The sequence below is a fragment of the Rattus norvegicus genome, chromosome 1, assembly GCF_036323735.1.
Source record: "Rattus norvegicus strain BN/NHsdMcwi chromosome 1, GRCr8, whole genome shotgun sequence".
Taxonomy (NCBI): Eukaryota; Metazoa; Chordata; class Mammalia; order Rodentia; family Muridae; genus Rattus; species Rattus norvegicus.
The window spans coordinates 265,456,169-265,483,299 of NC_086019.1; the positions used below are offsets into that span (position 1 = coordinate 265,456,169).

Genomic DNA, 27,131 nt, shown 5'->3' on the forward strand with positions numbered 1-27,131 from the left:
TGGGTTTATTAGGGTTTTTGTTAGTTGTTTGCGTTTTGTTTTTATTTTTTTTGGAAACAGTATCTTTCTATTTAGCCTTGGCTGTCCTGGTTGCTAGCATTCTATCTAAGCTCCACTCCCCCCACGGTTACCTGGCAACAGCCAGGTATGCTCCTCCCCACAGTTACCTGGCAACTGCCAGGTGTGCCTGACACTATAAAAGGGGCTGCTTGCCCCCTCCTCACTCTCTTGCTCCTGCTCCTCTTGCTCTCTCTTTCCCCTTTGTCCCTTCTCTCCCCTTCCCCTCTCCTCTTCTCTCCACATGCTCATGGCCAGCCTCTACTCTCCTCCTCTCCTCCTCTCCTCTTCTCCTTCTCTACCCTTCTCTCTTTCTCTGCCCTACTACCCTTTTAACGCCCCTCCCCATGCCCTGAATAACCTCTGTTCTATACCATACTGTCCTGTGGCTGGTCCCTCATGGGGAAGGGATGCCTCAGCATGAGCCCGCCAAGGCACCCCCTTTCCTCAGACTTCCATAGAACATATCCCCCACCTCCTTATCCTTTTATTAACACAGCATTGGCACCGAACCCCAGGACATCCCCTCCATGTTTTCATAAGCGCATCACTGGCACTTGCAGAGTAGACCAGTCTGACCTAGAACTCAGGTCCGTCCACCTCTGTCGCTGGTACTGTAGGGATCAGAAGTGTGCCACAGCTGGCTGAGAGTAAGGAGAAATAAAAGCGAAGTCCGTCTTCTGTTACGTTTCCCCAAGGCAGAATGCTTCGTCGGTACACAGGGACACCTCGGTTCACCGCACACGGGAGTCCTGCATCTGAGCCCAAGTGTCTGTGTGTTCAGTGGCTTTTCTGCACAGTGCAAAGTGCACACACAGTGAGACGAGGTCAAGCAAGCACCACCTGAAGCTCCTCTGATGCGCTGTGCTGTTGGCTGTCCACCATTTTCTGGTCTGTGTGTGAAAATTTTTCTACTGTTGCCAAAACGTTTCTGTGCCCCCCCTTCCTCGGTTACACAACTGCATATTAAGGGGTCTGTGACTCCCAGAACTGGCTTTTTAAATAAAACACTGTCCACCTACCAGGGGGACATCCATGTAAATGAAATGCACTTAGGATCCGTGATGTCCCTAAAGTGCAGATTCTCTTTGCTAATTTTTTTAACCTAAAATGGAACTTTTTATTTCATCTATTAAAGTTTCCTTGGCTTTACACTTCAGATCCCATAACTCACTTTATTTCTATGCTCATGTCTAAAGTATTTACAGGGTGACAGGGAAATCCCTTTTAACAAGTGTCATAGTTTGGTTGTTTTTTTGTTTTTGAACTTCGAGATGGTCTTGCCATGTAGCCCAGGCTGGCCCCTAGATTCCACCCTTTCTCCCTCAGCCTCCCAGATCCCACGATATAGTTACTTATCACTGTTCCTAGCCCTAAATGCCATAGAGGCTGAGCCAGGATTTGAACCTGCAGGCATTTGCCTGTCAAACCTGATTACTGTTGCACCTTGATAACCTGTGCGTGCCTTGGCACTGCAGTGGGACCTTGCAAGGTCCCTGTGGGGCTGCAAGGTGGAGCCAAACCTAGGCAATCTGGAATTGGTCCTAAGACCAGGAAGTCATTTCAGGGCTTTCACAATAGGGTAATTTGATCAGTCACAGCTTTAAAGAAAATGCGAGAGCCCTAGAGCTGCCTCGGGCTACATACGATTGCTGGGAAGGAGGTAGCCCTGCAGCAAGAGAGGCAGCAAGCTAGACTGTGTTGGTGTCTAACAGTCAGAGTAGGGTGCATCCCTTACAGTTCCCAGCCACATGTGGTTAAAAGTATCTGTGAGCGTGGCCCAGCTCGGTGTTACTTAAAACACTGAGGTTTGTTTGTTTGTTTGTTTGTTTTTGTTTTAGCAACTTTTTTTGTGACTGGACTGGACTGTGTGCTTCTGAGCATGAACTTTGTAGGTATAAAGTTGTGTCAAAAGGTTGTAATACCTGATAGATGGCGTATGCAGAAGTCAGGTACAGGGCAGCCAGACTCCAGGGTTCCTGGTAGGCAGAAAACAACAGAGCTTTTGGGATCAAGCCTGTGCCCCACTTCTACTTGGCCACAAAAGCTTTCTTGATGAGAGAGAACTTAAGGAAAGCAGCATCTGACCCACAGAGACAGTTATGCTCTGAGGGGAGGAGCATGGCAACTATTTTAAACTTATCCCTTAGTAGCTTACAAATAAATGAGAACCAGACTATGGTTATTTTGTCTGGCTTTGACAATTACTTGGCGAGGAGGAGGGGCAGTCACCCCTAATCTACTCTTCTGACTGCTGGCCTGACTACCTCCCCAGAGGTATACCCTGGATACTTGTGCTCTTGGTCCATCTCCCCACAGGGTTCCTCCTGGACTCTCCTCTCTTCTCTCACTTCTCCAAGGCCCAACCAGGTCACCCAGAACCCACCTACTTCCAACACCAACAGCAATTGGCCGTAGCCAATTTTATTTAACCGAGTTTTAAATCAAGAAACAAGGTTTGCACCACAAAAGCTTGCAAATGTGAGAATTCACCAGGTACAGAATTTAGCATTACAATACATAGCGAGCGGCCAAACCCTAGAAGCTGGCAGAATGGACGACCCCCCGGGTACTGATTTCTTGAGAAGATTGGTGTTCAGTGATTGGCAGTGATAGGTGAAGGGTGATAGAAAGATAGATTGTAAATTGATAGAAAATAGATCATAGATATATAGTTGATAGATACATAGTGCCTTAGCTACTATTTCACTGCTGTGAAGAGAAACCATGGCCAGGGTTTCCTACAGAAGAAAGAGTTTATTGGGACTGACAGTTCCAGAGTGTAGGGAGGTCTATGATGACCCTGACCAGGAGCGTGGTGGCAGGCAGGCATGGTGCTGGAGCCATAGCCGAGAGCTTGCATGCTGAGACAGCATGCAGAGAGAGACCTAACTGGGAATGGCGTGGACTTTTGAGCTACACTCCCAGTGACACTCCTCCAACAAGGTTCCACCTCCCAATCCTTCCCAAACAGTTCCACCAATTGGAGTCAAATATATGAGATGATTGCGGGCCATTCTCATTCAAGTCACCACAGGTGGATGGTAGATGGACAGGTAGACGGACAGATGGATGGTAGAGGTATTTGAATCAAAGGGTGTCTCAGATACACTGAGCTCCTGACGCCGTTCACTTTAACCTGAGTATTTGTTTTGTTAAAATGTAACTGTGGGGACCCTACTGTGGCCTGGATCTGTATACCATCCTGCACAGATCGGAGGTACAGGGACTCCTTCCTTCCCTTGTCAACAGTCTCGGGACTGTTGTTTTTTGTTTGTTTTTCCAGACAGGGTTTCTATGTGTAGGATAGATGTCCTGAAACTCCCTTTGTAGTTCCAGGCTGGCCTCCAACTCAGAAATCTACCAGCCTCTGCCTCCTGAGTGCTGGATCAAAGGGGTGTACCACCACCATCTGACAATCTCTGGGAATTTGGAAGCCCATCATCACTGGGTGTGACTGCTCTGGGGAGTGTGGCTGGCCCCTCTGGATGTCCCTAGCCACACAGGCGTTGTCTTCTCTCCCCATCTGTCCCTTAGTCATCAGGTGAGATAGTAGCGGTAGACAGTAGCATGCCACAGTTGTCCCTAATTAATAACAGAATTACCCACTCACTTTCCCTGGAAGGCTAGATGACTTCTGGGTTCTGGGAGAAACCTTTCCCCCAAATGCCTGGCGTTCCCAGAGTGTCCATTTCACATCCTCTTGGCCTTCTGTGTTGTGGCCACTAGATGGCAGAACCACATTGTTTTATTCTATTTCGGTGCCACTGGCCTTTAGTAACCCAAAGTGTCCTTTACTTAAAGTTCATATATTAAAATGTTCCTCCAACTTTCTGATTATTAGAAAACATTAATGAAACACAGGAAAAAAAACAACACAAAAGGGAAAATACCAAAGATGGTTTTAGGACTCTTTAAGCATGTCGTCTCTTAAGCGCGCCAGAAGAAATCGCTAAGGTGGTGTACATTGAATATGAGTCACGGTTGATGGCGCAAGGCCCGGTGCCCTCAAGGTCCCAAACGGAACCCTCTCCGAATGCACCGGTGACCCCTGAGCGGCTGGAGGCCGTCAGCTGCAGTCTGTGAGCCACGCAGGCTCTGCCCTGGCCATGAGTTAGATTTCTGTAGAAATGCTTGGCCACAGCCACAGAAAATAAAATGTAATTGCCGAGCTGTAGGACTAGGAGCCCTGAGAGCGTGGGGAAGGCAGGCTGAGGAGGAACTGGAATTTGAGTTTCCAGGGCATCATCACCAGGGGGCGCCAGAGGGCAGGCAAGAGGAAATGGTCAGGCTAGGCCAGGGATAGGTTCCGCCTGGAAACGTGGGTAAGCTGCCAGGTAGGCATGGGATGGTCTTGATGGAATGAGCGCCGAAAGTCATTGGGGGTCCAGACCTTAGAGCAGTCGGCCCACCCCCGGGAAACATTGAAATCCAACATGTCACCTGCAAACTCCGAAGCTTGAGTGAAGGTTGCACAAGGTTAGAATTCAAGGAAATACTGCAGAGTAGTGAACAGACTTCACCCAGTTGTCAGTCCCTTAGGCTTCTCTGCGGCCCCTACCCCACGTCCCTGGCTGGGAGTCTCCGTGCCCATCTGAAGCAGAGGATAAGAGCAGAGGCTGCCTCTCTGGATCTGATAAACTCCTTTCTGCAGGCTCGAGTCCCATGGCTCCCCAGCCTTCAACCCCTAGGGAGTGCTTAGCGAATGCCACTTGGTTATAGTCCTTATCCCCCGTCCCGTAGTCTGGGCTTCTCCACTAGCATGTGTTATATATAGACAGCTCCCTATTTTAAGATGTGTTGCTTGTGTAATTATGAGAATGATCAGGTGGCTGCTGCCTTCACAGAGGTGGGGGGAGTTCGGGGAGAACAGTGCTTGTAATTAATAGACAAGAAAGAAGAGGCCAAACTGTCCCCCATTCCGAAGGCTACGTGCTAAATCAGGCATGCGGAGCCTGTTCCTGTGAGGGCAGGGGCACCCATTAACCAAAAGATGCCAGGGCTGAGCTCCCTAAGAGATCGGAACGTTAAACCCGCAGCGTTAGTTTTCAATATAAAAACCCTTTCTGTTGAGCTCTAGAATACAGTGCCTGCATCCCAGTTTTATTTTTAAAGTTAGATTTGCCGCTGAATTGGACGGTCAGAGGTCTCCCCAAAATGCCAATGGACGTTTGGTGGAGTCAGACAGGCTCGGTTCACAGCCTGGCCCAGTCTCCCACTCACTAGTTGAGAGGCTGTGGAAACCACGTGGTCATCTTAAACTTCCATTTCTTTGTCCTCTTCATATGCACTGGATCGAGAATTTTATAAGGCAACTTGACTTCTTTTTTTAAAGATTTTATATATGTGTGTGTGTATATATATATGTATGTATAAATATGTGTGTATATGTATGTATGTATGTATATATGATGAGTAAACTGCCGCTGTCTTCAGACATGCCAGAAGAAGGCATTGGATCCCATTACAGATGGGTGTGAGCCACCATGTGGGTGCTGGGAATTGAACTCAGGACCTCTGGAAGAGCAGTCAGTGCTCTTAACTGCTGAGCCATCTCTCCAGCCCCGCAACTTGGTGTCTTATGTTCCTGAACATGCCTGATGAGGAAGAGAGGGACCCCTCATGAGGTGATTTGTCAAACTCAGTTCTGTGTGAAGAAGGAAAGAAAGGTCAGTGAGGTTGAATATTGTCCCCAGCAGGTCTTCAGCGAGGACGCAGGCTCAACTCGGAGCACAGTGTGCCCGACCTCATGTCAACCCATACGTCAAGTGTCACCACAGCTTCAGACAGAGCGGTTCAACCACACCAGTCCCAACAGTACCAGAAAATGAATTTGTTTAACACAGTGTTCCGTCTCTACATCACCCCAGCTAAGGGGTGGTGTGTGGACAGCTGCTATGGTGGGACTGACAGTGACCCTCCAGTAAAGAGAGCCAAGGTCACCTGTCAGGATCAATGAGCCACAAATCACTGAAATGTGGTTCCAGAGTCCATAGGGTGTGAGGCCGTACGGCCTGTGCACGTGGTACCCACCCAGGTCCTTGAGGTTCCCAGTCATCCATAGTAAGAAGACATAGGGGAGAAGGAAAGGAAATTAGATTTCAAAGTGCCTTCGTCTGTTTTCTGTTACTGTAACAGTGACTGAGACAGGGTAGTTAACACAGAGCAGGCTGATTTGGGTCCAGGCTACTGAGGGGTGAGAAGTCCAAGAGCAGGTTGCTAGCTAGCGTCTGCCCAGCCTATGTAAGGACAGTGGGCTGTTCTCGGTGTCATAAGAACTCGGTCCAAAGAGAACTGCATCGTCAACTCTTGGAGGTCCCACCGCCTCTAACTTAGTAATTCCGCTGTTAAGGTTTGGTGTGAGTCAGGACAAAACACATCCACATGGGGGCAGAAGCTTAAAACGTCACTACTAAGAGAAAGCTAGGGCCTAGCAGAGGGCCGGAACCAACGCCCAGAACCCCATATAGTAGAAGGAGTGAAGTGACTCCTGTAAGTTGTTCTGGCCTTCATAGGCATAGCATGGTGCGCTCTCTCTCTCTCTCTCTCTCTCTCTCTCTCTCTCTCTCTCTCTCTCTCACACACACACACACACACACACACACACACACACACACACACACACACTCCCCACAGAACTGAAGACGGTGAGCCCTTCTGGGTCCTGCAGCCATCCACCCATGTTACTGTCATCCACCCTGCCTGTCTGTGGTATTTGAAGACAATTCTCCACACTGTCTCCTCCCCTGAATGATTTTTCCTGAAGTCTTTTGATAATTTTTTTTTATTGTCATTGGTCTGTCTCCCCATCCTGTTTTGGTCAGGAGAAAGGGAGGAAAGAGGCTTGGAAAGTTAGTTAATGTTTGGAGAAAGGAACTCTCCCTTCTCTCTTAACGCCCGGGATGCACTGTGGCCACCACCACTCCACTGCTTTCCTTTTCAATGCCTCCAACCCTGCCCTGAACCCTGGGGCGCCCTGAGTCCTTCTATGTCTGCCTTTTCCCAGTTGCATTTGGAAGGTTAAAACTGGGAAGCATGATGGCCTCTGGACCATTTCTTTATGCAGAACTCCCTGGAGTCCCTGGAACTGGTTTCCTCTGAAGATGAAGGGATTTTGTAAACCCTGTCTATCCCTAGCATGACTACCTTTGGGAAAAAGCGAACTTCATGAGCCTGGGTGGATGGCAGGAGCACCCTTCCTGTTTTTGCTCATTTAGAAACCTGTGTTGCCTGCAGCCTATTGTAGACTGCCATTGGTTCAGCCGTCCACCTGCTGCTCCTGCTGTTTGTTCTGGATGATGGCCTGCCGGCTGCGTGTGTGTGAAAGTCTGGTCCTCCAACACAGACCCTGTCATCCCTTCCCCTTTGGATCCAGTACTTGTCACTCCGTCCACAGGGAGCTGTCCCTGGGGTGGGGTGGGGGCCTCAGTGTGAAGGCTGGTCATTTCTGCCTGTCAGCAGGGAAGCCAGAGGCCAGTGTGACCTTCCCAGCCCCAGCCTGAATGTCCTATGGAAAACTCCAGCAGGCAGCTCAATGCTGATTCAGGCCCCGGGCCTTCAGGGCTGCTGCCTGTGCCAGCCTCCTGTCACCCGCTGAGCGCCAACCATGTTGAGTTTTTACTACTACCGAGAAGAAGGCAACTCACTCCCTGTGGCCTCAGGAGGAAGCCTGGTCTTGCAGAGAGGACTGCTTCCAGACGGAGACACCAGGTACCTCTCTCTCTGCTCTCCCAGTTCAGCACCCTGGCCCGCCTTTACTGTGGTATGAAAAGACTGTGGGGAAGCCCCTCTGCTGGAATGTTCAAACCATGACTGAACCATCCCCCAAATATTTAGACAAAGCAGCTACAAAAGCCAGAGACCCGGTTCCAAATGCAACAGCATCAGGGAGCTGAGTGTCCGCTGCTGTGTTTACCGTGTGCTGAGGAATGTCTGCAGGACAGGCTACTGGGAATCCTATTCAGGGAAGCACTTCAGAAAATAAATAGGCACGGGTTTGTGTGCTTATATTCCCTTCCAAATGTAGAAAGGCATAATTCACGTTTCAAGCAGGTCAGGGTCTGTGAGAGGATTAAAACCTGTATTTATCTACTCCGGTGATGGGGAGAATTACACTGGCACCCAGAGTGGATTGCAAAAGTCCACCGAGCTCGCCGAGGCTTCTCCCTCTCTCGTCAAGTAGGCAGAATAGTTTCTGGATCCCATAATGTTGTCTGGTTAATGGTTGTCAGAGCTCCCTCACGAAGCCCCTTTTATAGAAGTAACCTGCAGGGTTTTCAACGTTGACTTCTTCCTCTTCCTCCTCTTCCCCCTCCTTTCTTTCCTCCTCTTCTTCTTTAAACTCTTAAAAATGGCTCAGTTGGCCTAAGGCTGACATCTGAGGCTGCAAGGAATGGCTTTCTTCCTGAGGAGCCAGGATAATCCAGTTCCTTCCTAGTAATCGATGCTGGTGTTATCTGTGTTCCTGGAAGACTCCTGTGGCTCTCTGGCCTATGAAGAAAGTGGGACATGGCTATGTCAGTGGAAAACCACTTGGGAAGGATGCTTAGACGGCTCTTAACAGAGAGAGAGAGAGAGAGAGAGAGAGACAGACAGACAGACAGACAGACAGACAGACTGATTGAGATTTGTCCCTTCCCTCGCACATCCTTCAGGTGATCCGAGGTTGACCTACAGGATGCCATCTTGGTTGTGATCTCTCGCTTGTCTGGCCCTAAGTACAGTGATTTAGTGGCCAGATTTATTATTATTTTTAATCTGCAGCCAATTGTGGAACACTCAAGCTTTTAAGAGGATTTAGAACTTCTAATTCACTAGCCTGACTTATCCTGGATTTTGCACTCAAATATGACAGCTGCCAAACCGGAGAGTCCCCCGTTTCCTGGGAAAGTCTCCTGTGTGAAAAAAGGGCCAAGGCACGGCTAGATCTGTCAGCAGAGAATTGACAAAGGGAGAGGTAGAGGGGTGTGTGTGTGTGTGTGTGTGTGTGTGTGTGTGTGTGTGTGTGTTGCTTAGAGTGGAAAATGACAGAAGCTGGCTTAGAAAAGGAGGTGATTTAGTGGGTGAAGTGCCAGTGGCTCAAGCATAGGTAACTGTACCTGTGTACAGTCTGGGGCCGTTTGCTTATGTTGGTAACTGCAGCCCTGGGGGTGGAACAGGCAGATGTCTCTGGGCCTTGCTGGTCAGCCAACCTAGCTGAAAGGACAAGGGATAGCTGCAGGTTCAGTGAAAGCTCTGGTCTCGTGAGTGAGTGAGTGAGTGAGTGAGTGAGTGAGTGAGTGAGTGAGTAGGTGGGTGGGTGGATGGATAGATGGGTGGGTGGGTGGATAGGTGGATGGATGATGGATGGTTGGGTGGGTGAGTGGATGGGTGGATGGGTGTGTGGATGGATGGATGGATGAGTGGATGGATGGATGATGGATGGATGGATGGATGGATGGTTGGGTGGGTGAGTGGATGGGTGGATGGGTGTGTGGATGGATGGATGGATGGATGGATGGATGAATGGATGGATGATGGATGGATGGATGGTTGGGTGGGTAAGTGGATAGGTGGGTGGGTGGGTGAATGGATGGGTGGAAGGATGGATGGATGAGTGGATAGATGGGTGAATGGGTGCGTGTGGGGGTGAACGGGTGGGTAGATGGATGAGTGGATAGATGGTTAGGTAGGTGGATGGATGAATGGGTAGGTAGATGGATGGTGGGTGGGTGGGTAGATGGGTAGGTGGGTGGGTAGGTGGATGGTGGGTGGGTGGGTGAAGTACAATGAAGAAGGCAGCAAACATAGACCTGTAGCTCGCATATGTACACGCATGGGTGAAGGTAGCAGGGCATGCCCACCCTACTATACACATGTGTGAAAGAAAGCCCATGGCCAGCTTTGTGCTGTGTCTGTCTTTGTCTCTCAGACTTCATGAGGCAGTGACTGCTGCTTGACTGTGAAGCGGGAAGCTAAAGAAATCCCCCTGCACTTGTCCCTACTGAGGAGCACCTCCAGTCGTTCCTGCACTCTCTGTGCCTTTGTCAGATTTGGAGAAAGACTCTTGTCCCTTGACCCTGCCTTGGGATGTGCCCAGCACTACTCTGAGAGGTCCGGTCCATATGACCGCAGCCCTCATGATCTAACTCCTTATATAGAAAAACCGTAAGTACCCGGGGCAAGGATTAGAGCCACATTCAGACAATCCTAACTCTGCGGGTGATGGCCCACTCAGGACATAGCTAATCCGGATCTTTCGAAGCTTCTTATTTCTCCCCTGCCCCTGCTGGGGACCTGCTGCCTTCTGCAGGGAGCTACTTAATTAGCATGGTCTCCCAGGAGTCCTGAGAGATCTGTTTGTCTAGTGATCTGCTTGGCTACAGCTGCTGATGTCCAGGTAGACGACCCATGGATCCTTTTTAGCTGCTAGTACTAGGGCACAAAGAATGCCTCTGACTGAGCCCGGGGCAGGGAGTTTTACTCACAGGAAGGGGCCTCTCGATTCCTATTAAAAACCGGGTGGACTCTGAGATGACATCAGCCGAGTGTCTTGTCCTGGGACAAGTGATAGTAAAGTGACCTAATGCTCAGTTTGCTGACAGTGCTGGGGGACTCCACTTGTGAATCTCACCTACGCCAGTGCAGAGAGACCCCTCCCAGGCAGCCTTGCTACCAGAGGGATGGGGTGCAAGCTGGGGTCCGTGTGAAGAGGTGAGCTATAGAGCAGCACACCGGTGTTCTGTCCCACAAGAGAGTGAGGATGGCCACCAGGAACGTGGACAGTGTCTTCCCTCTCTGTCTTATCTTGATGCCACAGCACAGGTAGGCCCTTCTAGTGATAAACCATAGAAACTCAAAAATGACCGTGACGTTTATTTACCTGTAACTGCCTACCACACTTTCTGTGTCTTATGAACGTTGACTTGTCTGTGAGCTCTGAGCTAGATGCTGTTTGGTTCTCTTCACAAAGGAAGGAGCGAAGCAACTTGGGCCCGTGATCACACCACCTCCGTGGTATCTCGGGGACTCAAACCAGCAGTGTGACTCCAGAATCTATGGGTTTTTCTGTAACGCCATCTTCAAGACTGCCTATGTAGATGTGAACAAACCAATCTAAAGGATTCTGTTCTCCTCTCTTTCTTGGTCTCATGGCTCCATGCTTCTGTTTCGATCCACGCTGGCCGCCTCTTGCTGGACCTGGTCCCCACGGGAGCACTGTTCTCTGCAGTGAGTGTGACTGTGGAGATGGAACCGTGGCTCCGCAGTTAAGAGCACCGCGTGCTCTTCCAGAGGACCTGGGTTTCCTTCTCAGTGTGCACGGGCAGCTCACAACATCTGTAACTCCAATTCCAGGGAATCCGGTGCCCTCTTATGGCCCCCACAGACACTCCACATATGTACTGCACAGACATACACGCAGGGGGAAAAAACGCCCGTACACATAGAAATCATTTTTTAAAAATCCCCCCTTTGAGGTTGAGCCAGCTGGTGGACCGACCCGTGCCCGCCCTGCTGGCTGCACGCCAGGTAAAGATGGCTGCAATACCTGGTGGTTCTTTTGACCTCCTACCCCGTAGGTGAAAAAGTGGAAATGAGAGGAGAAAAGGGGTGAGGAGAAATCACAGTCAGAAGAAAACCTTTCCAAGTGGTGAGACTCCAAACACAGAGGAAAGGCCCAGGAAAAACAGCCGCCTCTGGCATTCTATAGCCTCTGGAGCACTCCCATCTCTGAAGTCAGTTTCCTTTGGACATGTAACACCGGGGTGGAGAGCTCTGAGTGCCACTCCCTCAGCTCACCCACGGGTGAATGGGGTGCTCGCCTAGTCTAGTCAAGCACTGGGCATTTGCAAGTCCTGGTTTACCCTAAGCCAGGTGCTGGGATGTGTCCAGGAGTTCAGGACCAGCCTAGACAGCATAGGGCGATGTAGAATCCAGGGAGAGGTGGGGTTGGGAGAGCGGGAAAGGAAAACGGGTTTGCCCTCTAGCAGGACAGATGGTTACTCTGTTACTGAGGTCAGGTGACATGTGATGCACACTGTAAATCAGAGACAAGACCCAGACTGGTGGTGAAAAGGGGTGGAGACCCCCCAACCCCCAGTGAACCGAAGGGAGGTAGTGTGTGAGCTGCGGCACCACAAGATGCAAAGGAAAGAGTGACAGCAAGGACCTGTGGTGAGCACAGGATAGACCGGTTCATGGTTGTCTCCGGTGGGATGATCGAGAGAAAGGAAAAGTGGAGGGATGCAGCCATGCACGAAGTGGTGGCCAGGACGTTGGCATCTTTCTCAGCAACGGAAACACACTGGGTAGCTCTGGGCAGGGAACGGACACAGCTGGATTTAGCTTTTGTTTGGTCTTAACTGTTTAAAACTCTCCCGGAGGAAGAGCGCAGGAGCGGGTGTCCAGAACCTAGTGGCCAATGAGGAGGTAACAAGGCCTCAGATAGGGACATGGTGTGACTTGGGTTGTGGCCAGCTGTCAGGATTGCTGTGTGCAGAGGCACAAGACTGATGGGCAGCAGGACAAGGCACGAGCCCACTGTGCTCCAAGAGCCTCACGAGCTGTCAGAGCATGCCTCAGCCTGTGGAGGAGGGCTCCAAACAGGATCAGACCAGAAACAAAACCACGGGGGCCTTAGAAGCCTAGGGTGGAGTTTTGTACTACATGCTGAGACCTGACTCATCTTTAAATTTTCTTCCTGTTTTTATTTATGTGTACGTGTGTATGCGTGTCTCTGTGGTTACGCATGTGCACTGCATAGTGTAGTCTAGAAGAGGGCGTCGGATTCCCTGGAACAGAAGTCACAGATGGGTGTTGGGAACCAAAGTTGAGTCCTGTGGAACAGCAGGCACTGCTAACCACTGAGCATCTCTACAGCCCCCGGTCACTATTTTTGGGGAACACGGAAGCAGTAGGAGCCTTGGGCTTACATGTCACCCATGGTCCTCCCTGTCCTCACCTTTGCTCTCCCTTCCTCTGGCTTGGCTCACTCCCTCTGCCTGCCCGTTAGCTGGACCTCCCAGGCCACACGTGGAAACATGGTCACCAAAAAATTCTCATTTAACCACTTGTGGGAGACTGACACTGTGACCTTCACTAAATGGCCAGGGGGACAGCTGAGAAATTAATTTGTACGAATACGGCAGCTATCGTTTTGAAGGGATAGTGGGTGGGCGTGAAAGGGAGAAAAACCCAGAAAAGAGGGTGGGTGCTCTGAGATGACAGGTGACATTCTCAGACGCATTCGTGCAGATGTCCTGTGTACAGGTGGCCCCTGAGCGTCCCTCCGTCCCCCTCTTTCTCCTGGTTCACCTTCGATGCCCCTCCAGATGCACTTCCTGCTTCGCCATTGCTCTGCCCTGCGCTGTGAGCTGATTCAGGTGTTTGCTCGCACAGAGCTGGCTCTATTTAGAAAGTAGATGTAATGGAGTTGAATGGATAATCACCCTCTGGTGTACGTCTGTGGCCCGGGCAGATCTGGCTTTAACAGAAAACTATCCGAGCTACAAGGAATGATTAATTCTGGCTGACCCAAATCTGCAAGAGGAAGAGATTTAGGCTCGTTCTGCAAAATAAACAGTTCGTGGTTGATGGGATGTCGCAGGAGGTGAAGGTGCTTGCCACGGAGCCTGACGGCCCCAGCTGGATCCTCCAGAAACACTGGTGGGAGGAGGGGAGCAATTCCTACGCATTGTCCCCTGACCTCCACACGTATGCCATGGCATACGTGCATACACACACACACACACACACACACACACACACACACACACACACAGTGTAATTTTTAAATGTTTTGAGGAGTTCGGTGTAGGAGCAAGTTTGGGAAGGGAAACTGTCCCCACCTTCCTTCTGAGTTACTTGCCAGGGATTAGACTGTACCTCACTGTAACTCAGTTCGTAGGTGCTTTTTGTAACCTGTGTTACTGTGGTTAAGTTTGTGTGCCTCTACTCCCCAGCTCTCGTTCCTTTTTTTTTTTTAACCGAATGAATTAATTAACTATTTTATTAAGTGGCGAGGTAATGTTCCAGGTTCTGTTCTTATGGAAGCAGGGGCCTTTGATTTCCCATGAGACATTTTCTCCAGCCCTTTTTTTTTCTTACAAAAGACTCTTGCTGGTTTTGTTTTGTTTTGCACATTCCTGGGGATCTTAATGACATAAGAGCTACAGCCTGTCTGAGGCGTGGCTGTCATCCTAGAAATTGCAGGGGTTTTAAATGCGTTTAACATATTGGGGGGTGTTGGGGAGTTGTTGGCGGAGGGGCGAGTGTGAGTACATGCATACACATGCCCGTGACATGCGTGTAGAGATCAGAGGATGTCTTGCTAGAGTTGGATTTTTACCTTCCATCACTTGGAGTCCAGGGATGAAACTCAGGTCACGCCACTGAGCCACCTGGCTAGCCCCTCACCGTGGAATTCTCACCAGGGAAGGTGGAAGTTGAATTGTGCCTCGTAAGGGTGTCCTGAGTAAAGTGTTCTCCAGCCTGGGGGCATCCTGCCACCTCACAGCCCACCGATGGCCTTCAGGGGTTGTGCCCTAAAATGAAGCTGAAGTGCTGAGTTTCCTGCCCGCCTTAGGTTTTCTCTCATTTTCTACACATCCTGGCTCTTTCCAAGGCCTCACAGAGAATGCCAGCTAATGCCAGCCCAGAGCCGCCTTTGTGGAGGGTTAGAGGGTCAGGGACCTGTTTAAGGATTGTGCACCAGCTTCCCCAATTCAAGTGGAGAGGTGAGAGAGCCCTGCCCACCCTAGATTTCAGTATCAAAGGCAGTGTTTGTTCAAACAAGGTGCTATGTGGAGGAAGCACGCACCAGGAGACTGGCTCCCCGAGAGGCTCATCCCAGCCAGATCTGAACGTGCCCTTGGCCTTGGGAATGCGCCCTGATCCCGTGAAGCCCCTGTGTGCCTTTGCTCAACAGTACCGTAGGTGTTTGGGGGAATGGGGAAAAGTTAATGTTCTTTTAAAAATCAGTGCTCCCCGCCCCCATTTAAGTGCCATTAAAATGTCCATCCATAGAGAAGGTATGTGCACCTGGGAATTTTTGCCGACGTATGTCTGTAACCATCACCAATCCATACAAAACGTGTCGGGGTGGGAGAGGTGGCTCGGTGGGTAAAGCGCTTGCTTGCCAGCCTAAGGATCTGAGCTCTGGTCCCAGCACCCACATAAAAGTTAGACACGGCAGCAAGGTCCCAGCACCCACATAAAAGTTAGACACGGCAGCAAGCGCCTTCAACCCAGGCACTGTGGGCGGTTGAGACGGGTGAATACAGGGTGGCTCACTGTGGGCCAGTCCAGCTGAAACAGCAGGCTCCGTGTTCATAGAGAGAACCTGCCTTTAAGGTTTAAGGGTGAAAAGCAACACAGAGGACTTACCTAATGTCGATGGTATCCATGGGTACACACGGGTGAGCATGCTCAAACGCATGCATGCACACATGTATGCACCACATACATACACATATCACGCATTTTTTAAAGATTTATTTATTTCATGTGAGTGAGGACACTGTAGCTGTCTTCAAACACACCGCATCTTTTTTTGTTTGTTTGTTTTAAATAAAGGAAAAAGGAATAGGGTTGGCATTGCTCTGGTTTCTCCAGACTTTTAGCGTGAGGCACCTAAGTCTGCGTGTAGTCGTTTGTATATCAGCTCTTTGCTGGGTTCTGTTTGTAATGTTCATGCATGTGCTTCATGCTGTCTTGGTTCATCCAGTCTCTGTTTTACCTGTTACGTGAATATTCCTTGGTTCAGCCACTTACTGTAGATAGGACTGGCGGGGAGGGTGTATTCCCTATCCGGGATGTGATGAACAGTGTAGCCCTGTCTTCTACTAAACCTTTGCCTGACCCGAGGCAGTTGTTCTGCCGTGCGGCTTGTGTTTGTGTAAACTTAGCATGTTTGTGTAAGCTTAGCGTGTTCTGCCAGCCTTACACAGTGGACACCCCAATAGATCCCCACCAGCCCGACAAGTTCACGGCAGACACTGAGCCGTCCATTTCTCTCAGTGTGGCCACTCTGGGAAGCGAACTGCGCCAGCACATCGTGACTGGGATTTGCATTTTCTGACGTCTGTTGAAATTTACCCTGCAGTCTTATTCCATTTAAACATGACAGTTAAACAGAAGCATCTGTCTGCCCACCTTGGCTCTTCGTTTCACAAATACCGTGGCTTCCCTGAGTACACAGCTGCCCAGACTGCTTCCACAGCCTCTAACTGACTTTCTGTAACCCAAGGAAGAAGAAGAAAAATGCCTCTATGTGCCCCGTCAGTACCACCCGGGACCGCGTGCCCACTTACCTGTACCGTATGGACTTCGAGAAGATGGGCAAATGTATCATCATAAATAACAAGAACTTCGACAAAGCGACAGGTGGGTGCGGGGCAGGGCTAGCCTCTCCTGACTCTCCCACTTTCTCCACAGACATTCCTCAGAGAGAGCTGTGCCAGGCTCTCCATGTCCAGGAGAGAGAGGTGCAGAGAATTCTCAGTCTGAGACCCTGCCGTGTATGTAGGAGCCTGTCTGAGTTACTGTCCTGTTGCTGGGATAAAATGGCCTTTTTTCTTGGGTGGTTCTAGATCATGTGACATTGGCAGCCAGTACTGGCCATCCCGAGACCACGAGGACGCTCACTTGTGTGGAGGCTGGGTCCTTGGGAGTTCGCCTCTAGTCTGTCTCTCCCGTGTGCGGTTAAGCTGTAACCCTGAAAGGTGCTTCTGCTTCAGGGGTTTTTGTTCCTGGAGCCCACACAGCACCTGGTCTGCCTAGAGTCTGTTCTCAGCATTGCTCACCCCACTCCTTGCCTCACCCCCACAGGTATGGATGTCCGGAATGGGACGGACAAAGACGCAGAGGCCCTCTTCAAGTGCTTCCGAAGCCTGGGTTTTGAAGTGACCGTCTATAATGACTGCTCTTGCGCAAAGATGCAGGATCTGCTTAGACGAGGTGAGTGCGAGCCGTCCTGGCCCGGCCTACCCCGGCACCTAGAGGAACAGGGTCTGGGCTCCAGAATGTCGGCCGTAGGCAGACCCCATTGTAATCGTGTGGATGGACTTTGGACAGGGCGAGAGAGAGACTGGAGAGTAAATTAGGGACCAGACCAGACTCCAGGAGCTATGCCCACCTCCCGGAGACGTGTGTTTACTGTATACCAGGCCTATCCAACCTTGACATTAACTGATGTCTTCATGCTCGTGCACTGTGCAGAGTTGCAAAGTCAATCCGAGAAGACTTAGGTAAGTTTCCCACTTTGTAGTGAGCCTGAGTCATAGCTGTGCTATGGTGCAGGCTGCCCACAGTTGGATGTGCCTTAAAGGATGCCACTGGGGTACTGTCCCACCTGAGGCAAAAGTAGAATCCCACCGCTCACCAGACACCGACCTGCAGACAGCAGGGGCTCAGCTTTCCTTAACCACAGATCTAAACAGGAAGACCTCGTATGCCCTTTGGCCTTTTAGTTGACTTCCTGGGCCCCAGGAGAGGGCTCACAGATTAAGAGTGTGAACTGAATGCTCTTACAGAGGTCTGAGTTCTATTCTCAGCCCCCATGTTGGAAGGTTCGCAACCACCCACCCATAACTCCAGCACCAGAGGACCAGATGCCCTCTTCTGGCTTCTGCAGGCACCTGAAAACACATGCACACGCACACACACATACACACACTCACACACACACACACACACACACACACACACACACACACATATGCACAGAGTTACATATTAATACAAATCACATAAAGTCCCTGTATATTGTATACATAAAGCCCCAGCACACAGAGGTATGCCCGAAATGGCTTTTTATGGTATCAGTTAGTAGATCGGTTAGTGTCACAGCAGTAAACAGGCTGCAGTCAGACCAGTCAGCTGTGTTCTCCTCGATTCTCCTCTCCTAATCCCTGGAGTGACAGCCATCTGGTACTTTTCCCTGTTAACTTTCTAGTTGACATGCAGGGTAATGGGTTTCACATCTCTGTGTCGTGGTGCTTTGTTCTCACTCCCGACCCCCACTCTGCTCCACCGTCCTGCTGCCCCTCTCTGCTGTCTCCCCTCCTGCTTCTGTATTATACACACTCACCCAACCCCATTAATGTCTCTGCCCCATCTCCTGATCCCTTTCAAGTTCCATAACCAACATGCACACACTCAACGCTTGCACACCTCTACAACCAGGATCTGCACACAAGAGGATACATGGGTTTGAACTAGCCAGTTCCCCTAACACACCATTTCCAGTTCTGTCGGTTTCCCCGACGGTGTCATGATTGCAGTTTCTTTTATGGCCGCACAAAACTCTGTTGTACGAAGGATCACGCTCCCGTACCTACTTTCCATTGATGGCCCGTTCTGTCCACCCTAGCTACTGTGACTCATGCAACAGTAGACGTAGATGTGCATGTGTGTCCATGGCGTGCTGAGTTAGGGTCCTTCCTGTGTGCATTTGGTTTCCTGTTGTGATAAGTTACGTGTAATACAAAGCCCGTCTTAATCATTCCAAAGAGAACAGTTCAGCGGAGTTAAACAAGCTCACCTTGTTAGAATTCTCTTCATCTTCCATAACCAAACCGACCTATCTTCTGACCACTCACTGTTTCCCTTCCCCCTCCGCCAACACCTCCCTCCCAAACCCCCACTTCTACTTTTCCTCCATGAACTTGTTTTCTATCTCAGCAGAGTGAAATCTTACACTATTTGCCCTTTTTTGTGACCAGCTTATTCCTCTCAGCCTAACATTTTCTTTTCTTCAACAAATGCTTCCTATGTATCTCTCTCACTTGCTGGGTGTGGTAGAGCACACTTTTTTTTTTTTTTAAGATTTATTTGTTTATATATGTGAGTACATTGTCGCTGTCTTCAGACACACCAGAAGAGGGCATCAGATCCCACTACAGATGGTTGTGAGCCATCATTTGGTTGCTGGGGATTGAACTCAGGACCTCTGGAAGATCACGTGGTGGTGCTCTTAATCACTGAGCCATTTCTCCAGCCCGGTAGAGCACACTTTTAATCCCAGCACTCAAGGAGCGGAGGCAGGCTGAGTTCGAGACCAGCCTGGCCTTCAAAGCAAGTTCTGTCTCGTGTGTGTGTGTGTGTGTGTGTGTGTGTGTGTGTGTGTGTGTGTGTGTGTGTGTGTGTGTATTTAACAGGTACTGCAAACACCTCTTTATAGAGAAGAAAATGGAGGTTAACTCTGCTAGTGCAGAACCAGCCCACAGAACAGCTATGTTCCTCTGTTCCCCAGTGTCCTCTAGTGGCTGTCGTGGTGCCTGGGTTCCATCTGAAAGAAATTCTAGAATTCTCCCTGGCCGGTCCATAGGCTCTGAGAAGAGGTGGCCAAGCCCAGTGCTCTGAAAGGGCCCCATACGACTGATGGTGTTTCTGGAGCCCACCCCTGAACAGTCAGGGTTGATTTCTACCTTACAGCCTCTGAAGAGGACCACAGCAACTCAGCCTGCTTCGCCTGCGTCCTGCTGAGCCACGGAGAAGAGAATCTGATTTATGGGAAAGACGGCGTGACACCGATAAAGGATCTGACAGCTCATTTTAGGGGAGACCGATGCAAAACCCTGCTAGAGAAACCCAAGCTCTTCTTCATCCAGGTGCTTTTGAAGGCCAGTGGGACTTCGTGGGGGTTAGGTTAACTGAGCCCTGGGGCGGTGTTATCTGTACAAATCTCTGCACTGTTTCCCCGGGGGTATGCAAACTGGGGGCCGGGGCTTCCTGCCCAGAAATAGTTGGCATGGGCACTTGCTGTATTTCTGTAAGGCTTTATCTCCCCATCTGCTGGCCACTGAGCTCCCTGTGTGCCAGGCAGGGCTCCTGGGGCACAGCAGAGAACAGCACGAGCAGTTTCCGTTCCAGTCCATTGATCTCGACTTTGATATGTTCTAGGCGTGCCGAGGGACGGAGCTGGATGACGGGATCCAGGCTGACTCGGGGCCTATCAACGACACCGACGCTAATCCCCGCTACAAGATCCCGGTGGAAGCTGACTTTCTCTTTGCTTACTCCACGGTTCCAGGTACCCTGTCCACTGTCTGCTGACCTTACCGATCCATGTTTCTCCGTCAGCATGCAGGTGTGAGGGCAGTATCAGTCTCCTGTTGCTACAATTTTTAGCACCCCTTACTCAAACCGTTTCAGGATTTATTTAAAACTGACTGTCAGAATCCCACTCAATAGTTTCGATTCCGGAGCATTTCGGATGTCATATTTCCTTGCTAGAAATGCTCAGCCAAGGGGACTTGGCTCTGTGGGTAAGCTACTTGCAGTTCAAGCATGAGGACCCAAGACTGAGTTCCCAGCATCTATGTAAGATGTGTGCCTGTAACCCCAGCGCTGGGTGTTTAGATGAAGCAGGATCCTGGAGGCTCCCTGGCCTGCTGCTCAACTTGGGTTGGCAAGCTCCAAATTCACAGACAGACTCTGTCTCAAAAAACTAAAGTGAAGATCAGTTCAGGAAGACCCCGAACATGGACACAGGTCCCTGCGCCCAGCTGTGCACAAGCACATACACACGCATGCACACATACATACAACACACAGAGAAGAGAAGAGAAAAAACAAAACAAAACACTTTTCAAGCAGCAAAACCGATGCAGTCATTCTAAAGTCTGAGGACTTGTACTCATGCCCAAGCATTGAAGACAATAGATGCCCAGTCTACCCTACAGACAGAGTGGCCCAAGTCACACAAACATGTCATCTTTGTGGTGGTCTAGAGACCAGAATCCCAGAGGAAACAGCAGGGCAGCCTCTCTGCTGAAAGCTCATTGGGAAATCTGTCTCCTCTTTTTCCTAGCTTCTTAGATCTCCTAGCTCTCTTGTCCTGTGCCCCTTCCTCATTGAAACCCCTTCCTTGCTCTCTCGGTCTCTTCCCTGTCAACCCCGCAAACCCAGTTCTCCCTCATCCCCCTCTCCTCTCTGGGGCTGGGTCTACCTGGAAATCCAGAACCATTTCCCCCTCAGGAGTCTCTAATTTTAACGGTGTCTAAAAATTCCAGATTTGAGTATGCCTGTCTTCGGGGAAGACTACTCTACCTGCCACGGAATGCATTCCTCTCCCTGAGAAAACGAATTCTCCCCCTTTGTTTTACTAAGATTAACAGTCATGGCAAGACTTTCACAATAATTATACTTTATAACTATAAAAATTATGTCATTTTTAAATAATTATAACTATCTCTCCCATCATCCTTATAATAATTGTGTAGGTGATGGGGGAGAAAACCATGGTTGCTTTTGCAGTTGAAAAATCAATTGAGCTTGGATGAGCTTCAGAAATGCGTTGAGGGTCAAATTTCAGTGCCCAGGCTCTGCATTGCATCATAGATGGGGATCCTTTAGGCTGTGGCCAGGGCAGGTATCACGCAATGCCAGGAACGAGTGTGGTTTCTTGTTTACCAAGCCCTGTGCTGGCCTGAGTCTGTTGAGTACAAACCTTTCCTTTGTTGGGCATAGACCCCTCGTTCAGTGAGAATTCCCCCAGCTTTAGGTCTTCTGCAAAGGCTTGGTGTGGAGGTATTAGTTCCAGTAAATGAGTCAGTGTATCCGGAAAAACAAAACAAAACCGGCTCTGGCAGGCTCTAGATGGGTTCTGTGAGTATGGTAAAGCCACACGTTTACGCCCTGAATAGGGTAGAAAGTACTTTGGTCTTCCTGCTCTTGGGAGGTTGGCAGCGCAAAACTTGGCAGACACCAGTGTGAATGAAGCCAGTATGGTGCTGTCGCTGCTCAGGTCTGGAGGAGCTCAGGGAGGAAGGCAAACTCCTCTCTAGGGGCCAATAAGAAAGCTTTCTTTAAAAATTACTGTCGTGACTGACCCCTGAATTCAGTCATCAGTCTGGACTAGGTCTCATGCCCCATGCACTTGCTGGACAAGACTGAGTGGATCACAGGTGTGTCGTGTCTTAGGCCAACAGACATCTGCTTCTCAGCTAACTGGTCTCAGAAGAGGACTCTCTTCCTTCTCAGTAAATGGCTGCCTTCTTCCTCTGTCCTCACATTACAGAGAAAACACAGGGAGAAAAATAGAGGGAGTGTTCTCATCTATCTTCTCATATAGACACTAATCCTGCTACATTCGGGACCTACCCCTCTGACCTCGCTAACTTAAGTCCGTGAAGGCAGTCATACTGGAGACTAGGTCTTCCACGAGTACACTTGAGGGTGGGGATGGGGCACAGTTTGGTCCATAGCTCAACACGTGACAGCACATAGAAAGGCCAGCACATATTCCTTAACAGTGTAAAAAGGAGCCTGTTATCTTGGACTGTGTGTGCTGCCAAGCAGCCTGAAGTTTGCCCTGATAAAGAAATACGAGGAAACCGTTTCCGGGTGAGGAGTCACAGGATGGTATCAGCACTGTTCAGACAGTCACCCTCGGGGACCCTAGAGGTCAGAGGTGAACACGCACAAACCCGGGGAGATGGTAGTGCACATCCATACGTATCCATATGCATAGCCCACCAGGCCACTGGGTCGAATGACACCCTGTTGTTGTGTGACTAAGTGCCCATCAGCCCCTGGCGTGGGCTGGTGACTGCTAGTGCGTGCACTGCAGACAAGAATCTGAGGACACGCTAGCCTACTGTGTGCCACTGCTGACCAAACCCTTGTGACATAAGTAGGTGGCAAGGATGCAGGCAAGGTTGGTCCAGCTCTCACCCTCCTGCGTCCGGACCTCTCAGCAGGGTACAGCAGCTGTGCAGCTAATCATGTGAGCTGAATGCAGCCTCTGTTGGCTCTTGCTGCCTTGAGCCGAGAGCCACGCACTCTCCCCTCTCCCTGGGTGAAGTGTCCTGGGGCCTTCAGCTTTGCTGCTTAGAGGAAGACATCAGACAGCAGGGAGACCACCTCTAAAAGGCAATCCCTTCACCAAAATGTCTATGCCAAAATGGTGAATGAGGCTCCACATGCATTGCTGTGGCTTGTAGATCCCGTTCAACATGGTGGCCTGGCGAGGCTGGACATAGGCTCTCTGTCTCTCTAGGCTGGTGTCTTCCCACCTCTGTCCTTCAGGGGTTCCTGGGTAAGTCAATGGTCACGTAGATGTGAGTTCTCCCCCAGCTTTGTCTCCCAATCTTCTGCCTGGCTTTCCCAATTGCAGGCCACAGTTTTAGATTCCCTCAGAGTCAATGATGGCAGGGAGACAGTCAGGGATCGCAATGTAGGGGACCTCTGCATTGTGAGGAGTAAAGCTGGCTGCTGTTGTGAGTCCTCACTGGGCTCCCTGGGACCTGCTCCTCCTCCCGTGTCAGCCATTCCTTCCTCAGCACCTAGGTCTGCTGAGCTTTCTCGCCCTTGTAAGACATTAGGGTCGGGTGACATCGTGTATGGCCCGTGAGAAGCACACCTCTTGTCTAACAACACCTGCTATCCTAGATCAGGTGCCTCTCCTGCCTCTGCCCCGGAAGCCACCAGCAACACCTGCCTCTACCTCTCTCAGCAGGTTCCACCCCTCATTCTGTGTCTCCTGACAGTAAACATACCCGGAAAATCTCTGCAGCTTTTCTAACTCTGTTCTCTGGGCCTGGGCTAGAAAGAAGCACTCACTTCAGAAGGGTGGCGAGGTGACACAAAGCTATTACGTTTGCTCCCCTCCCTAGGGGACTCTCCACATACCTCTCTCTGTTAGGAATCTCAGGTTTCCCAGATGCAGATCCTCTGACAACCGTCTGCCATCATTGGTCTCTGGTGACATCATTGTTACTAAGTTTACGTGCTGGAGCACCCAAAGCATTCTGAGCATCTTTATAGAGTGCTTCCTCACACCTAAGATGTGTGCTTTTGACAGGGCCTCCTTCTCATCCGTACTTTGACACAGAAGAGAGGCAGGTGATCTCCAGACATTTATACTGCTCTCAGGGATGGCTAATGAATGTCTCTCTCTCTCTCTCTCTCTCTCTCTCTCTCTCTCTCTCTCTCTCTCTCCCTCCCTCCCTCCCTCCCTCTCCCTCTCCCTCTCCCTCCTCCCTCCTCCCTGCCCCTTCCCTCTCCCTCCCTTCCCCCTCCCTTTTCTTGCCACCTCCCTCCTTCACTGCCCCTGCCTCCCCTCTTCCCCCCTCCCCCTCTCTCCTTCCTCCTCCCCCTTCCTCTCCCTCCTTCTTCCCTACCCCTCCCCTCTCCCCCTTGCGCCCCTCCCCCCCGCCCCCGACCAAAGGCTATTATTCGTGGAGGAACCCAGGAAAGGGCTCCTGGTTTGTGCAGGCCCTCTGCTCCATCCTGAATGAGCATGGCAAGGACCTGGAGATCATGCAGATCCTGACCAGGGTGAACGACAGGGTGGCCAGACACTTCGAGTCCCAGTCTGATGACCCCCGCTTCAATGAGAAGAAGCAGATTCCATGTATGGTGTCCATGCTCACCAAAGAGCTCTACTTTGGCCGTTGACCAGCCTCCAACTGAGAACCTGCTGTCATTCACTGATGAATCCAGCTTTTATTTTATTTTTGTTTTGATGCTCTCAAAATATCCAGAAATGTTAAGGAGATTTAATTTCAGGAAAGTATATTGATTCAGGGAGGGAGTTCTCTGGTGATGTCTGATAATTCTGGGTTTCCAGATTTTTTTTGTTTGTTTAATAACTTTGTTCATCTGATGACTTCACACTTTTCCTTTAAAGTTAATTTCCTGTTTCTATTTTTTTTTTCCCTGTCATCTCCTTGAGCGCATACTGTGAGCATGGCCTCTGGAGAAGACATTGAGACTTTGGTGATGACAGGAATGGAAAGTCAGAGTCTTAGTTGAACTTGGCAAAGAGAATTCCAGCTCTTGATGAGAGAATACGGCTGAGACACTCGCCAGCCTCCATTGGAAAAGGTGGCTGTTGAGTGGAGTGTTTGTTTTCAGTGGCTTTGAACAAGTTCTTAAGCAAACCTTCCCAGGTAGCTGAGGGAAGACAGTTAATACTCTAGTATATAGGACCCAATCCAGAAAACAAGCCATTCTAGGGTATCGGTACAGAAGGGTCGACACAGGGAATTCACTTAAGTGGGTAATTAAGAGAGCCAAGCAGTAAAAATCTGTTACCTCACCTGCCACCATGGGGCTGAAGAGTTCAGTTCCCTTGTCATCAGAAAAAAGTGTGGCAGGGCAGCCTTCTAGAAGCTAAAACCATAGAGGGATATGGTGATTGCAGCCATGCCCAGGACAAGCCACTGTCTGAGATGGAAACCAAGCCAGAACTGAGTCAGGCACCAAGATACCCCCAGACCTCCCCAGGCCTGTGCCCATATCCACCAGCGCCTTACCATTCCAGGGTGCCTGAAAGCCAGCTAGTGAGGCCCTGGGAACCGTGCTCCCTTGTGGTGTAGAGCAGAGGAACGGATAGCAAGGCAGGGGTAGTGGTGGGGGGTAAACTTGGCCCCAAATGTGAATTAAATAACCATGTCCTCCGGCGTGCTACAATGTATTCATTCATTATTCACTGACTTGCCCGATCATCCACACAGGTGCTGAAGAGTAACCCATCCCACGTTGTATTCAGAATAATGTTTTTGTACTTCAAATACATCTGGAATTCTGTCAAATATTCCAAGGTTTTTTTTCTGAATAATCTTCGGTTACCTCTGGTTCTACAAATGACACTTTAGGCAAAGGTCTTGGCACTTTCCTCTTTTCAAGGTGTCGTTTTCTTTGGAATTCTTTCTACATTCCTGTTTTCCCCTCCTAATAAGTGGTTGACAAATATTCCTATTTATTGATTAAAATGTGTTTCAGAAACTCCTGACTGGTCTAGTCCAATTTCTTCTTGAAATTATTCAGGGCAGTAAGAAATTATAAAGAGAACCAGGGAAGCCACAAACAGTTTTACTCTGAGGCTAGAACGTAAGACACACATGATCACTTTGAAGTAAAAAAATCTTTGTAAAAAGGGCCAATCAACATGTAAAGTGGTTTGGGATGGACAACCTCCTGTTCATTTGAGGGAAAAAAAATAGTGTTGTAAAAGTAGACTTCTCGAAAAGAAAGCCATTTTAAGATCAGTTTGTTGGTCTTGGGCTGGTCCTTGCCATCCAAAACACACCAGACGATCAGAGACCGTAACTCGAGCACTCTGGTGCCCGCCAGCTTCCAGAACCCACAGACTGTTGTAAGCAAAGTGGGCTAGCCTTAAAGGTCCCCAGAATAGAAATAAAGACACAGCAGCCTCATGGAGAGAGCCCTGTGGGCCTAGTTATTTGTAAGTTGTGCCAAAGGGGACAGCAACAATCCCAGGCATTCGGTTTTGTTGGTTGGTTTATTTTGAATGAACCAAAGCCCTATTTATACGAAATGTTAAAATAAATCTCATTTCTAAAATGAAAGTATACATCTGCAGTCCTGTTCATAAGTACGCCAAGTCGAAAGCTATGTAACACTGAGAAAGGAGTCTAGCGCCCTCAAATGGAGACGCCCCTGAGTCCCCGTGCTCCATTAAGCTACACAACCACCAAACTTACTTCCCTTGTACATCAAAACTCTATCTGTATTCCCTGCATCCGATTGGATCTCCGGATCCTATTTTGTGTTCTGTGTGACGTTCTCCATATGCATAGAGGGAACATTTAACTGGCTACTGCTTTGAGCTTGTCCGTCCTTCACATCGCCTCCGTCTCTGTCCCGCAGAAAGGAGCGACACCACAGTGTTCTTCTCAGTTTATTCAGGAACCTTTCTTTCTGCATATCTCTCTTTTCTTCCCTTTCTCCCCCCAGCCCCCGAGCACACTCCCTTATATCCTCCCTCAACTCTGCCTCCTCAGTCCAGACTGCGTAGTCTCAGTTCATAGGTCCACGTCACATGGCCTGATCTTGCGTCATGGAAGGTGGTAGAACCTGATCCTGGGACTTATCCCTTCCCAGTTCTTATTGCTGGCGAAAACCCAAGCTTCTCTTGCAGGAGTAACTGAGCACTGTCTTCATCAGATGAGGAAGGGTGCTCCAGAAGTGCTGTTATTATCCATCCCACGAGGGGGGCACTGTTCTGTGTGGTGTCCGTGGGCACGGTGCACACAGATCTGGATTTCTGCCTAGTCCTCTTCCTCCTCGGGGTGCCGCCAGCCTATTTAAGGAGTTGGCTATTTATGCATTCACAGATTGTCCTC

General features: G+C 49.8%; 1 protein-coding gene across 2 annotated transcripts in view; it reads left to right on the top strand.

The window, feature by feature from the left end:
• Casp7 (caspase 7) overlaps window positions 1–25,770 on the top strand; it is a 39,292-nt gene extending 13,522 nt beyond the window's left edge. Inside the window, exons 1-6 of one of the 2 annotated variants that reach the window (XM_008760547.4) lie at window positions 6,771–7,767; window positions 16,283–16,419; window positions 16,864–16,992; window positions 19,471–19,646; window positions 19,939–20,068; window positions 24,209–25,770. In XM_008760547.4, coding sequence (XP_008758769.1) covers window positions 7,664–7,767; window positions 16,283–16,419; window positions 16,864–16,992; window positions 19,471–19,646; window positions 19,939–20,068; window positions 24,209–24,438 — 906 coding nt within the window. In that variant the 5' untranslated portion in view covers window positions 6,771–7,663 and the 3' untranslated portion in view covers window positions 24,439–25,770. Of the gene's footprint in view, window positions 1–6,770; window positions 7,768–16,282; window positions 16,420–16,863; window positions 16,993–19,470; window positions 19,647–19,938; window positions 20,069–24,208 lie in introns of those variants that run through there. The other variant, NM_022260.4, reaches the window with a different exon arrangement.
• The last annotated feature ends 1,361 nt before the right edge of the window (window positions 25,771–27,131 follow it).